Source organism: Candoia aspera, chromosome 1 (assembly GCF_035149785.1).
Source record: "Candoia aspera isolate rCanAsp1 chromosome 1, rCanAsp1.hap2, whole genome shotgun sequence".
In the NCBI taxonomy this organism is placed as follows: Eukaryota; Metazoa; Chordata; class Lepidosauria; order Squamata; family Boidae; genus Candoia; species Candoia aspera.
This window is the reverse complement of record NC_086153.1, coordinates 236,018,796-236,033,921: the sequence shown is the minus strand read 5'-3', so window position 1 is coordinate 236,033,921 and position 15,126 is coordinate 236,018,796. Positions and strand designations below refer to the sequence as shown.

The following is a 15,126-nucleotide window of genomic DNA, read 5'->3' as shown; positions in this document are numbered from 1 at the left end:
TCAGCAATCTGCTTAGAGCTGCATTAGATCAAGTCTGCACATGCAAGCGACAGCACTCATGGCTTCTGAAAACTCAGGAGACAGCAATCAACAATTATGTACAGCTGGGGATACCTGAAGGTGAGTTGAAGGAGAAAAGCAGCTTAGCTCCCTAGAAACCAAAACCAGGCCATGACCAGTGTTTTGACTTTTGTGGAAGAGAGATGCAGCCAAATGCATCTGGGCACTAATGAGATTTATTCATTAATACCGTTTCATGCAGCCATTGGGAAGAAGACTCTGTTCCTCATGATGGAACAATTGGCAGTGAGGTGGGATTGTTTAAAATATCCGTACTTTGTCTTCAGTGTGGTAGTAGCTTTCCTCTAACAAAATGTAAAATGAACGCTAATTTGGGACCAGATCATTCCTAGAAGAGCTGCTCCATCTTTAGTTGTTTGACACCATGAATTTGCCTACGGGAACACAGAACTGCAGGCTGTAGTCATTTGCATCAGATCCACATTTCTGTGTGTGCTTGACACGGGGCTAAGCTTCTGTCTGAAAGCAACCTTAGCTGGAGCTCTTAGAATAGAAAAAAATGCTATTGTCCCTAGATAGGTGTTTTTTCAAGACAAAAGAAAATGTTTACTTTCCTAGCATGGTAGAGAGCGCCTTTCTGGCTTTTGTTTTTTCCTTTTCTCAGTAGTGGCGCCTGTCCTCATTTTTCCATCTCTTCAGGTCTAAATATAGCCCCCCAAGCATTTTAGAATTCCTCTGTGACCTTACCTTACCTCACCCCACCACACCCCATCCTAGCACAGCAGAAGGAAACCAGTAGGACAGGGCTAAAGTCAATGAAATCAGGTCCTGAGCAGTGCTTAGAAGACACTTGGTTTCCTGATGCATAATCATGTTCAGCTTGCTATAAAAGGAACAGATTATTGTGTTTTGCCCCAGTTTAATACAGTAGAGAGCAAGTGGGAATTCTTTCCTTCACAGGGCACTGACTTGGTTGGGATCTATGTACTGTAAATGTGTTGTATATGTTTCTTTCTTACTACTTTCATCACTTTGACTACTGATTTGATCTACTTCAGTCTTAGCTGGCAACAGTGTAGTGACCAAATTTGAACCTAATTTCCTGACAGGTATGTTTTGGTTTTATTACACTTGTGTCTATTTCTTTTTTTTAAATTGCCATAGTAAAGAAGGGGAGAACATACAAAAAGGACAAAAACACAAGGGATCTGTCTGTCTATCCATCATTGCCTATTTCTCCACAGAATAATATTGATCACTGTTTCCAATTTGTTGATACAGCCTGTTCATAAGCAGACAGTAAAAACCAAACACACACACGCCATCAATCCACGATTGTAAATCCAGGGTGGCACACAGTTTTTTCCACTGTAAAATAAAAATCTTCTTTTGCTACACGTCATGCTTTGTAAATGCATAATTGTTCATATAGTGATACATTTTTGTATGCAATTGAAAATCACATTCAGATGTTTAAGTTATTCTTCTGAAGACATATTAATAGGAATTAATAGGGATACTAAACCAAAACAGCATGATAGTGGAGCAAGCTCATTTCATCTACGTATGTGACCCACATCATTTTATACTTCCAGCATGATGATGTTGACAACAGACTGGAGGGGTGCAGTACTCAGATGCAAAGCAGATAGAGGTGCTTCAGATCTGATGCAGGGACCCTCTCTGTACTTGTTGGCTACTCCTTAAAGCAGCAGTGAATTCTCCAGGATTCTCATGGTAGCTGCATGGACTTATATTAAAGAGGTTTAAGGATGCAGTGACTGCCTTCTTAACTCAGATAAGCATTTTCTTGAGCCTGCATGTGACCAAGACCAAGACCAAGACCAGATATTGCTTCTTTAAGGAGAAGCCAATACTGTAGGTCCAAAGGGCCCACACCAGATCTGAAGCACTCTTGCCACTTTGGAACCAAATACTTAAAAACCTTTATAGCCAACCCTTTCACACATTCTCTGAGGTATCTAGTAAACCTGAATATTTGGAGGTGGTATGAATTAACCTCATCCTACGATTTAAAAACCATACCTAATATTCTTCAAGAGCCTTCAGCATTGATTAGTTAATGTGGGGCATTCCAACTCTTTATTCCAAAGTTCTTACAAATAATAGATATCCACCTATAGGCCTTTGGGTATGGGCAAAGCAGGGTGCCACCACCACCACCCAGATTCTCCCAAATATTTAAAAACTAGTATTTTGCCCCACCCAGGCTGAAAATAGCTGGGAGGAAGGGAAATGGCTGACCTGTTTTCACTGTCAAAACATGCCAAGTACCATATAGGGCCAGCATCCTTGATGCCCTTGGTTTTTTGGTTTGCCCAGTCTGCTTTCAGCCAGCCACATGGGGGCAAACATGATTCTGATGTGCCCTGGTGCCTACCTGCATCTCTTCCTGTTTATTACTGCTAAAACTGAATTAATGTCACTGATCAAATTTGCCTATAAAATAAGGTACTCTCACTATAAAGTGGATTCCCCCATCTGCACTTACCAACTGCTCTCTGTCTCACACACACAAACTGTTTTTACATTCATACAAAAAGACAAGAATATACATATAGACCCACACTTTTCCCTCACTCCGTGCCAAAAAGGAGGGAAAAAACTGGAAAATGAAAAGAGGGGAAGAGGTAACTGGGCAGGAAAGAGAAAGAGAATTTCTGTTAGGTATTACAAAAAGCATTATAGTCACCAAACAGCTCTTTGAAGCAAAAAGCTATCTTCATGGTGAGTTTTAAAAGCTTTTTCAGAAAGATTTGCAGAGTTGCATCTCCTATTTTCTTGAATAGACACTCTTTTCAACAGCATCTATTCTTATCAATCAATGGAAGAAGACTCTCATAAATAAATTTAATAATTGTTTCAATAAATCTACAGTCCCCTGATTAAGGTTTCATCAATTGGTTGATGGCCTGAATATTTTACCTGAATCTGCATACCAGAGAACTTTTATGTGTGATACTATGTTCTCTGTATGTAGCTTCAGGTGAAAATATATTTCATGTATATTTACCTGGGTGTAAACTGCTCTAAGCAGTGGCCATATATGCAAAACATTTCTGAGTCAGCTGCTCCCTAAGGGAAACTCCTCCTCTGTACTGACAGCACCCACCATTCCAGATGCTCCAGTCACATGAAGATGAGCCAGCTCATCTTTTCCTGATGTGTTATGTATGTATGTATTGCTACCAATGTTTTATTCAATGTGGCTACAGGAAAAGGAGAACAAAATGGAAATATATTTTGAATGGGCTTGTTCTAGGGTTTTGTCTCTGTTCTGGCAGCAGGAAGAAGTGGTTAGCCTTAGGTTAACCCTTTTGAGTGTTGGCATAATAGGCTGATCTGGGAGAGGGATTTTAGCCGCCTCTGCAGTGGTGCCCGCCCTGTAGAACATGCTGCCCCTGGAGGTGAGATTGGCCCCATCGCTCCTGGCCTTTCGGCGGAGTCTGAAGACTTGGTTCTGCTGCCTTGCTTGGGGCGGAGAGTGGAATAGATCTACATGGTGATGGCATGGGGGACCACTCCTCCCACACTTGGACTGTTTTAGATTCTTTTGCCACTTGGACTTTTTATTTTTTACTCTTATTTATATTATTTATTGCTGTAATTTTATATTGTATATTTTATTCATTGTATTATTGTTGTTTTAATTGATTATTGTAAACTGCCCAGAGTCCCCCGATGGGAGGAGATGGGCGGGGACAAATTGGACAAATAAATAAATAAATAAAACAAGCAAATAAATAAATGGGGCAAAAATTAATCCGAGAGCTGATTGGGTTTACCTGTTGTCATAATATGCTCACCTGACCCAGTTAAGTACGTTATGAAAATAGAACTAATGAGACTCATTCCCAACTCTCTGAAAATAGGATTGCAGCTGGTTGGGTGCAACAGCACCTGGGAGAGGATGAAATCCTTTTGGTGATCTGTGTTAGGCCACAGTGAAGCCTGCCAGGCCTATCCCATCCACACTGCATGCCTTGTTTGGATCTCTGCAAGAAGGAAAATTCTGCATCCTGGTGGTACCATGACATCAAATGCATTTACAAAACAGAAACATCAGAAAATCAGAACCAAGACATTTACTTTATTTTTTTAATAACAATATCCATTAAAAAAAATCAGACATAACTTTCTGAAAACAGCTTTCTACCTCATAATTTCACAGAAATTAGCTTGGAAATATTGTTTTGCCCTTCTCTCCATTCCTGTTTTCATACTCCCACCACAGCAGACCAAAGATGAAACTGGAGAGTAGTGAAACCTCATTTACTTTCCATACATGATGCATTTGTATATAAAGAGAGAAGGTTGCTCCAAAAATAGTAATTGTGGGGGGAAAACATGGTCAGCCACCACCTACCAAGTCCATTTCTTCAGCCCCTAGTCTGCATTCTTCAGTTCTGCCTCTCCCAAATAAAAGGAAGTGTTTTTTAATCAAGTTGGGTGTTCCATTAACATGGCACTGAGTGGGGAAGTATGGGCAATGACTCCTACTGCAAGCCCATCACAACCCAGAATTCCTATGTTCCCAGGACTACTATTTAACCTTTGCTTCTCTGCCGACATTTATACTAAACATATTCTGTCTCTCATGCTTGTAGGCAGCCAGTCTTGCTCCATACCTGGCAACCGATGAAGAAAAATAATGAGATATTCAGATGGAACAGCTTTGTGGAAGAAGAGGGAATCAGCTGCACTTTCTGCTTCCTGTTCCTTTGCCAATTCTACATCCTCTGTATCTTTCTACCTGGAAGGTATCCCCTTGTTAAGGGTCTCTGTGTCTCCCAATGGAGGAAAAGGGCAGGTTCAGTTTTGGATGACACAAAGATGTGGAGGAACAGGAAACCTAAAATACCTCCCACCCCTTTGATGAGGAAATCGCATCCAAAAATGCTGGGGTCTGAGAGCGGTGCAGAGCTTTTTCCTGGCCATTCCCTCCCCCTTGTAAAGCCAATTTTTCAGGGAAACACATTTGCTCTACCTACTCCCCGGGATCAGAGGTGGCTATTTATAATTCTATTGTATGTGGAGTCTGGAGCAATCCCTACCTGAGGCACAATATAACTGTGGGGCTGGAGCAGCAAAAGTAGCAGAGCTAGCAGGGAACAAAAACCCAAAACTGGATCGGAGAGGCTGGAACGCCTCTCCCCTGAAACAAGTCTTTTCACGTCCCTTTGAAATCCTTTCAACTCTCTTCAGCTTCTCCTACTGGCATGAAAGTGTGCAGTGGCCCAGACACATCAAGAAGGAACCATTCATGACATATTGAAGGTTCTCCCTTTCCCTGGTCAATTTAGGAATTAAAACAAGGGCAAATAAGCCACAGAACAGTCATAAACCTTTCCTGGCAGTTACGTGAGCTTTGAGAAGCTGCACCAGCTCATTCCTGGTTGACAGTAACGCTGGTGGGCTTACCTCACTTTCCTACTAGCAGTAATCTTTGCCTTTCAGCACTACTGAGTTAATAAATGTAATTGCTGACTAAGAAATTAGACCCCTTAAGAAAAGTCACCAAAAATCCCAAAGTAAACATGGTTTGCTTTAAATAGTTGTTCTGTAGAAAACCTCCACTCCAAGTGTTCTCGGTCAGACCTCTGACAGATGCTGCATCCAGAAGACCACCTGTAGCAGTGAAAAAACTGTGCTGGGTCGTGCCATGGGACCCAGGTGGCTGCTGCTTCCTTGTCCCTGCTTGAAGAGGGCCAGGGGTAGGGGTCCAGCAGATGGCAGAGCTGGTGCTTAGTCTTCGGGTGTCTTCTTGCTGCGTGAATTCCACATGCCACGTTTGGAATGGTAGTAATGGTAAAAGTTCCTGAGTCGCAAGCGTTCTACCTCTAACCCACTTTGAAGCACCCTAGAAACAATGGGAGTAAATCAGGCAATGGAAGGGAAAGGAGAAAGAGGAGACAGAAAGATCCTGAGGTGTTTTTTTTTTTAGATGGTTTAAATTAAATTAAATATTATTTTTTTATAAATAACTCAAGGTGGGGAATATACCTAATATTCCTTCCTCCTCCTGCTTTCCCCAGAACAACAATCCAGTGAGGTGAGTTGAGCTGAGATTGAGTGACTGGCCCAAGGTCACCCAGTCAGCTTTCACATCTAAGGCGGAACTAGAACTCACAGACGCCTGGATTCTAGCCCGGTGCCTTAACCACTAGACCAAACTTGCTCTTCCACTAGACCAAACTGAGCTCCTTAGCTAAACATCTGCTACAGACTCAGAATTCTTTCATACATGACATGAATAACTTCATGCATGGATTAGCTAGGATGATGTAGAGCTAGTTCAGAAGCTGCAACTGGTACGGAATGCAGTTCCCAGAATGTGACATGGAACAGCCAAGGCTACAATATCTGGGCTGCAAAAATCTGGATGACCACTGAGCTGTCATCTAGTGATCAACCAGACCTTTGTAGCTCAGATATGGTAGCTCTAGGGATACTAAACTGGACTGTGAAGTACCAATCCTTAACTGTATCTGCCTGTGTCCAGCTGGGCCTTATTCAGCACAATGACATTTTTATGTTAAGCCCCAATTGGTGTAGAACCCCAATACCTGAAAAAGTGCCTCTTCCAATATCAATGGACCCATACATTAAATGTGGCCAGCAAGATCCTATAGGTGGCCCTACATATACTGTAGGTATTTCCCACAGTATGTGACTCAGAACAAAGTCTTCTCGATTATTGCATTTTCTCTATAGAGCACTGTTTTTCAACCTGGGCAACTTGAAGATGTGTGGACTTCAACTCCCAGAATTCCCCAGCCAGCCATGCATCCACACATCTTCAGGTTGCCAAGGTTGAGAAACACTGCTATAGAGATACAGTAGGCAGCTTGTAATATATTTATTCACTTGCATGGTACATACTGCCCCAGGACCAAAATGTTGTTAAATAAATGACAAATGTATTGATGTGTGTTGGTGTATCTAGCTGCATGGAAGTTAAAATTTTATTCTCTGTTTTTCCAGCTCTTATTGTACATCGTCTCCTTCAACAGGCAATTTATCAAGACTGCTTCATACTTTAAGAAGACCCCACTAAGGACAGGATTATATTTAGAAGTAAACAGAAAAGATAGGTACATCAAATCAAACAGCTAAGGCTATAATCCTCTGCAGTCTTACTCAGAAGAAAGTGTTATTAAATTCTATGGGATTAATTTTCAAGTAAACATGCATAGTTAATGTGAGCAAACCTGTTGCCCTGCATAGCACTTTGGGCGGTACCCTCGCCGGTTATTCTGGGATTCTGAAACTCCTTTTCTCAAGATTTGACAAAGTATGAATTCAAACCATTTCCAGAGGGCAAAACAAGACTGTTTGATCTGCCTCGGGACATGCAGGAGTTTGTGGTTACTTGAACATCTGACTTATACATTGTTTATACTGTGAATGTATACTGCTTTTACTTCAAAGGGACTAGGTTCCTCCACCCTCTGACCCCAATAATTTATTTTCAAAATGGGAGATTGTCTTTGATTCACAGAGAATACAGTAAAGGAGACAGTAACCGTATTGTGGGAGAGAATGTGTGTGGTTGGATACATACTATATACATGAATTGCTTTGGACACAGAAAGCAAAAATAATCCAACCCTGTTTGGACTTAGGCTACTTCCAGGTGGCAGCATTTTCAGCTGTGGAGAACATGCTGACTTGCTGAATGAATACAGCCTGTATTACCCTTTGCAAGTCTGTGCTCAGGCAATGGTTATCTTTGTAAGTAGCATAACATTAGAAGAGCAAAGTTCATCTAAGATCAGGGCTCTTCCATGAACACAAAAATTGCGACCAGCAATTCACAGAAAGAAAGGAGGCAAACTCAGGTCCAAGGACCAAATATACATTATGAACACTTGATTAAACAATGATAAATACAAACAGATCACTCATGGGAATGGTTAATTTAAGGTTAGCTAGTTGTTTAATAATCTGACACCTGCCAGCAGCCACTGCTGCAGTGTCAGCAGGGTGTTGTGGTTAAGGTGCTGGATAGGCAACCTATGTTTTAGTCCACCCTCAGCCCTAGCTCACTGGGTGACTTTGCTCCAGTCACTCTCTCTCAGCCCAACTTACCTCTAGAAGTTGTATAGTTGTGGGGGAAAACAAGAGAAGGGGATACTATGTATGGTGCCTTGAGTTCCTGAATGAAAGGCGGGATAGAAATAAAATCATGTGCTGGTTATTTGAAATTTTTTGTGCTGGTCCCTATTGCTCTCTAACAGACCTTGGAGAAGGACCCCAAATCCAAACTAGCTATTGTGGCACAATGATACCTTTCTCTTCCCCATCCTGCTTCCAAGCTGAACCAGCTAAAAAGGACATAGTTATGTGGAGAAATCCTGAAAGGATTCCCTTTTTCTTTTCAGTCTGTCTATACTACAGGGCAACTATACTACTTTCCTGAATCAGCAATACAGGGCAGAGAAACTCCAGCTCAGAATGTGGCAGCTAACAGTCATAATGGCTAAGCATTTGGAACAATTAAATACAAATTCAGTATCTGTTACACTGACTACATATTTGCTTGCAAGCCAAATTTAAAGTGTTGATCCTGGCTGTTAAAGCCTAAAAGCCACTTGCTGGGATGGGCAGCCATACACATTGAATGAATGAATGAATGAATGAATGAATGAATGAATGAATGAATGAATGAATGAATGAATGAATGAGGACTTTGTTGTCTATGGCTGTATAAGACTGTCTGAACTTTAGGATCTATTTACTATGGCCAAGCTCATTAATCCATTGATAAAAAATATTAGATTGGCAGATTAGGTAGGTCTTTTCCTATAGTGTCCCTTCCCTGGAAATGTGTTTGATCTCTCCTACTGAGATTTTAAAGAGAAACTTAAAACATTTTTACTAATTGCTGGAATTAACTGCTTCCTCTTCAGTCTGAGTACTAGGAACTGCATGGAGACAATGTTCCATACATTGATGACGATGTGTCATTCTAAGATTGAAGCAGCAAAGATTCAGGAATTGTAGAAACAGCACACAGTTGAGTTCTGGAACACTGTAAAATGGAAGCTAACTGATCCATTTGGGATTGAAATCAGATAGTATCAGGGAGGATGATAGGATGATATAGGCCTTGGTGTGTCATCATGAACTTCTTCTTTGCTGGTCTGGAAATCCCTCCTGTCTGGCCCTTAGGATTTTGCTCTCCCTGATGGCAAAAAAGGGGCATGCTGGGGGCAAGGATACATCCCACTCTAGGTACAGAAGAAAAGTATGCCAGTCTGCAAGGACACTGCGTTGGGCAGTTCCTGTAATCTGAATTCTCTTTGAATTGGTCTCATTGTCCTGGATCACTCTGCTGACTAGCAGCATATAAGTAAAAGGGAAAAAAAAGATTTTATTTTTTATTTTTTAGGGGGAGATGGGCAGCGATAGAAATGTGAATAAATAAATAAAATACTTGACTCTTTGGCTGAAGTAATGAAAGGAAGATATACAGTATCCCAAGCCCAAGAGAAAATAAGTAAAAAATAAGTTCAAAGACATTCTTGGCAAAGCCTGAGAAACTGCTTCCCCTTTATTCATCAAGGGTTAAAAAAAGAAGGGAGGGTGTTGCACTCTAGTTCTCTGTGACAGGGAAAATGGTGTCTGTGTCACTTGAAAAAGAGATCTTCAAGTAGGCTAATAGCCTAGGGGCATTTTTGCACAGGCTCCAATCACATTTCATATTTTGCATGCAAGCCCAGGTCTTTTTAAAGTCAGTTTCACAACTCCAGCCCACATATAATAGAAGCAGACAGCAGAGACTTGCTGGGAGAGGAGATGGGTGGTGTGCGTGTGTGTGGGGGGGTTACTTCAGTTTGCCCTTGCCTTTTAAACAAATGTAGCTTACTGTGTCTTTAGGACAGCAGAAGTGGAAAGCATTACCTGCAAAGAATTTAATGATCCTGCAGGTGTAGCAGCAAAGATGTACAGAGACATCAATGCACACCTCTCCGTCCAATATTCCCAGCTATTTACTCAGGTAAAATAACCTGCTTTTTCCTGTGGCCGGTAGAATTCCAACATCTCCCCACTTGGGTCAGAAGGGATCTGGGGACTTTACAGAGAGCAGCCTCACCTGTCCAGCAGCTCCCAGTCTTCCCCACCCCAGCGGTCCCGGAACTCTTCTGTGTTCATCCCCCCGATACGATCAAAGTCAGACTTATAGATCCCAAACAGGCCAAAGCCGTTCACTTCCCAGTAGCCTGAGAAAAGATAAGCCAAGAATTCTTTCTTCAAATTTGATATGGAAAGCACAGCTAAGCATCAAAAGCTGAATGGTCCTGCTTAGACCATAGAAATATGTCCCATATTGGCAGCAAACATTATCTCATGCAGATACAAAACAGATGAAGAGGTAACCTTTACTGAACCAATTTAGGGTAGGGAAAGGGTATGCCCACTTTACAAGTGCCCAGAATGTCCATGAAACTGTACCTTCTCTTAGATCAAATCAGTTTCCAACTAGTAAACCTATAGAATTGGGCTCCATAATGAATGTTCTCACTCTCTTGTGGGCATATTAATGAACAAAATGGTGGAAGTGTATTTAAGTATGTATGTTCTCATTCAAAGTAATCTTCTAATGGATCTAAGCAGGATATACATTGATAATTTCAGCTGATACTGTAACAATGAGGAATTAGGAGGTGCTGGTTATGGGAACAGAAAGAAGATATGCATTCTCGAGCTTGATTCTGATGACACAAGGATACAACAATGCATTCTTCCTGATAATAGTACAAAAGTGGGTTTCCAATTGCATTCTTCTGGGATGTTTGCTCATTTATACAATAGTGTATGTGTCTCCCAATCCTAACACTCTAGTTGGCTCACAATGAGATAAAAACCCATAGACAGCAATGAAACAAAACACTTAATTCAACAACAACAAAACCCATCACGAAGCTAAACAACATAATATTTCCTCTCTGAGTCAGCTAGCTCCAACTCAATTGCATCTTCTCATCCAAAGCCTATTGCCAAAAACATAGTCTTGATTGCTTTCTGAAGATAACAAGGAAGGGGTCATCCTTGCCTTGTGGGGGAAAACTGTTCCAAAGTGAGGGGCTACCACTGAGGAAGCCTGTTTCCTGGTTCCCTCCTCATGAGGGAGAGGTTTTCAGCCTGTCCTGCTGGCTTGTACAAAGTGGGAAAGTAAATTCTACCTCATTCAGATGGTCCCAGTGATAATGAGGATCTAAGCCACAAAGGATTTTACAGGCAATAGCCAACTCCTTGAATTGTATCTAGAAGCCTACTGGCAACCAGTGCTTCTACTTTTTTTTTTCTTTTGCATCTTCAAGTCAGTCTTGACAGGTGCTTGGATAAGTCCATGAAGTTTTCTTGGCAGCATTGTTCAGAAATGATTGGCTATTGCCTTCTTCCTAGGACTCAGAGAGTGACTGGACCACTTGTTCCAGAGAGCAGGGCATGGAATAATGGATTTAAGTTACCACAAGGCAGATTCTGATTGGATGCTAGAAAAAAGCCTTCCTAACAGTAAGCCTGGTGGGTCAGTGGGACCAATTATCCAGAGAGGTGCATAATCAAGCAGGGGCTGGACAGCCCTCTCTCTGGGATGCTCTCATTTGGATTCCTGCACTCAGCAGGGGGCTAGACTCAAAGGCCCAAATGGCACCTCCCAACTCAATGACTCTAAAGTTGTCTCCTTCCCCACACCCAGAAGAAGCACAACTAAGTTATGCAAAACAAGTTGTTGCAGCCTAACGTTATTTATTCTCTTTTTGGGGTGCACTTTTATTTCACTCTGCTGGTGTGCTTTTGTTTTTGTGTTTTTATGATTAGTTGTAAACAGCTTTGAGCAATTGGAAAAGCATGTGTAAATATTTTAGTCAATTGATCAATCAATAAAAATGGCAAAGTCTAATTTTATTTAACATACATACAATATCCTTCTTCAAGGATAAAATGTCCATAAGCCTAATGTATTCATTTTATTTATATATCAAAAGTATTTCTATACTACTTCTCATTACAGTGAACCAGACAGAGGCTCGTAAGTCAATTTTTTTGCAATCAGAAAGGAAAATTTTCCCATTCTCTGCCCCTCATCCCCTGTAGAAATTATCCATACTGAATAGGAGATAGTATATTTGTGGCCAAGATCTACTTTATCACTTTTGCTGGCTAGAGATGAAATACCTCTATTAAAGCATTATACAAGTGACCTCACAAAAATAAACGCAGGAAAAAAATAAATATAAAGCAGGGATGATTCCACCACATGAAATAGAGACTTTATTAGAACTTCTTCTACCCCTTGGCTGCTCGCCTAAAAGTCAGGGAAATTCCACTTCTGCTCTGTGATGGAAAATAATATAGGAAATGGGGCAAGAAATAAGCTTAAGGGCAATTGTACTCAAACTACATCAGAGATAGGGAATTTGTAACCTTCCAGGTTGGCTGAACTACAACTCCAAGCAGTCCTAGTCAGTGTAGTCAAAAGGGAGGGATATCAGGAGGGTATTCCTGGGAGGGATACCGGAATAGCTGTGATCAACATCTGGCACAGGATTCTCACCACTGGTCTAAATCTTTCCCCATGTTGTCTTCTCTGCAAAGGCAGTGCCCTTGGAGACAAGTCATCAACCTTTACTTCATATTTCCAAGAATAGTTACAACGGTGAAACAGATTTTAGGAGATGAATATTGGGCAGAAAGGAATGCCTACTGCGCAAAGCCCAGATGATCCTGAAGACTTTAGAGAATAAGCATATGGCCCCATTTATACAATAATAAGTAATTAATAGCAACAGTACTGTACATATTAAAAAAAGTGTACACTTCCTCTCATCCCTATTGCTTTCCACTAAAACATCCACACATATGCTGACTGCTTTCATTGATCAGCCTCTCTTGGCAGTGTTATCATTTAGTGCTTTTTATATCAAAATCACTTAGTGGAGGCCTCCTGAAGGAATGCAGTAGCCAAGATTCCTAGGTCTGTGCCTGAATATGCTGCACCAGTCCCCAGTCAATGGTTTCCCTTTTGTTTCTGGACTGTGAAGACACAAGGGCTTTGTGGCAGGAGCCCTGCCAAACCCAGGCTGAATTTTACCAAGCAGAGCTTCCTGGAATATCCCTGAAGTTGCTCGCATATTGTTTCTGCTGTCATGCCACAGCTGTAAGGATTACTGAGCCACCCTATCTGTGGAAGAGAACCAAACAAAGTTTTCAGAAGGAGTGGAGATACCCGGTGAGAACTACACAGGGACCAGGGTGCAGCTGCTGCTATAGCAGGCTTCTGGTTTCACCCACTTCAGGAATACAATGCCACCTCAACTGTGTGAATGAAACCAAGTGGCCGCATTGATTGAATCCAGCTCCCCCAGGAGCAGCAGTGCCTTACCATTGGGTTCTTGTGGAGAGCTCCCACAGCCCAGCCTCATGACAATGGGGGCATAGGCCAGCTTTCCCTCCACACAGTGTTTCCGGATGCTGTCCAGGATGTTGAGGGGGAAGTGGATGTGCAGGTCACAAAGGAACACGATACTGCTGCCATCCTGAGGGATGAAAGAGCATCACAGGCAGGCCATGAGTGGGGGGCAAAGTAGACATTCAACACTCCAGGAAGAGTCACCCCCTTCTCCTTGGGCCTCACCTCTATGGCATCCACCCCGGCCTGTAGTCCTGCTGAGCGCTCAAAGTTCCCTGTTCGTTTCAAATATTGGTACCTGTAAAGGAAATAACACCCCAGGAACAGCTGGCAGGAAATAAAGGCACAGAGATGGAGGACCCAGTGGGAAGTACAGACTGTTAAGTAAAATGCCTCCAAATACCAGAAGCTTCCCAGTATCAGGGAAGGGACTACAAATCAAGAAATGACTATCCTTGGTGGAGAACATTACACAACAGTTAAGGCAGAGAACAGGCAATAGAGTGGAGAATGTTAACTCTTATCTCTTTAGCTTTTCAATCAAATATAAATAAATTCATATACTACCAAAAGTTCATCAGTTACTTTTTAATCATTTAACTCTTCACTTATTCTTAGAAGGAAAGTTCATCATCAACATTTTCTTGTCCATTGCCTTTTCCAGAACTGTAATTGAACCAAAGAGAAATAAAAACAAATGAACAATCAGGAACTGTTCTTTAATTCACAGCCCTACCAATTCAGATGAGTTGTCACAGACTAACTCAGGCTGCATGCTTAACAGGGCATAAACAGGGCATAAATCCTATTTAATGTAGTGGAATTACTTCCATGTTTATAGCCACAGGATCTTGTTGAAAAATCTTAAGTCCATCACAGGGCTACTCCCTCAGCAATTCTGGCTTTTCATTACAGCTGTTCATTATCACTTTCCTCTTCCCTCCTTTGTTTCCTTTTGGCTTGTAGATTTTAGACCAGTTTCTCAACCTTGGCAACTTTAAGATGTGTGGACATCAGTTCTGAGAGTTGATGTCCACTCCAATTCTGGGAGTTGACGTCCACACATCTTAAAGTTGCCAAGGTTGAGAAACACTGTTTTAGACTGTCAACAGGAGGGCAAGGAGCCTCCTACTTTTCACTGCAGTGAATGGGCAAGAATGAAGTAAGAGGCACTGATATCCTCTCTACTTCTCTGCTCTTTTCTTTCTTTCCCCCCCCTAAAACTGAGTGAACCTTAAGTTGACATACTCCCAAGTGGACACACCTAGAAGATCAAACCTGGGGAGTGGCTATCTGTTTTGTGCCAGCTGGGCCTTTTGAGCATGCCCAAGCTGGGCTATAAAATCACAGTTGTGGCTGTCTCTTCTTTTTTCCTTACTCTGTATTAATCCTGGGGACAAGCTCCATATAATAGTGGTGCCTTCAAGGCGCTCGTCCTTTGTTTCTATCCGGTGGCCCTTTTAGTGTTTACTGGTTCTAGAGTGGCTTGGTCTCCTTTGCTTATATCTCCATATCGGCTATTGGAATAGTTATATCAATAAACTTTAGCCAAAATATAACTAGTTGTTTATTGATACACTGATTATTTTGGGCTTCCTTTTCAGTGAATGGAACTTATGGAAGTTGCTTTAGGAGTCTTTGGTTGAAGAATGAATAAAATGTGA

At 41.7% G+C, this 15,126-nt stretch overlaps 1 protein-coding gene across 1 annotated transcript in view; it reads right to left on the bottom strand.

Annotated features, from left to right (window-relative positions):
• Positions 1 to 4,115: 4,115 nt before the first annotated feature.
• B4GALNT4 (beta-1,4-N-acetyl-galactosaminyltransferase 4) overlaps positions 4,116 to 15,126 on the bottom strand; it is a 174,779-nt gene continuing 163,768 nt past the window's right edge. The window contains exons 17-20 of the mRNA XM_063289239.1: positions 13,688 to 13,760; positions 13,436 to 13,589; positions 10,142 to 10,268; positions 4,116 to 5,902 (exon numbers count right to left, since the gene is read on the bottom strand). Of these exons, the coding sequence (XP_063145309.1) occupies positions 5,788 to 5,902; positions 10,142 to 10,268; positions 13,436 to 13,589; positions 13,688 to 13,760 (469 nt within the window). The 3' untranslated portion in view covers positions 4,116 to 5,787. The remainder of the gene's footprint in view (positions 5,903 to 10,141; positions 10,269 to 13,435; positions 13,590 to 13,687; positions 13,761 to 15,126) is intronic.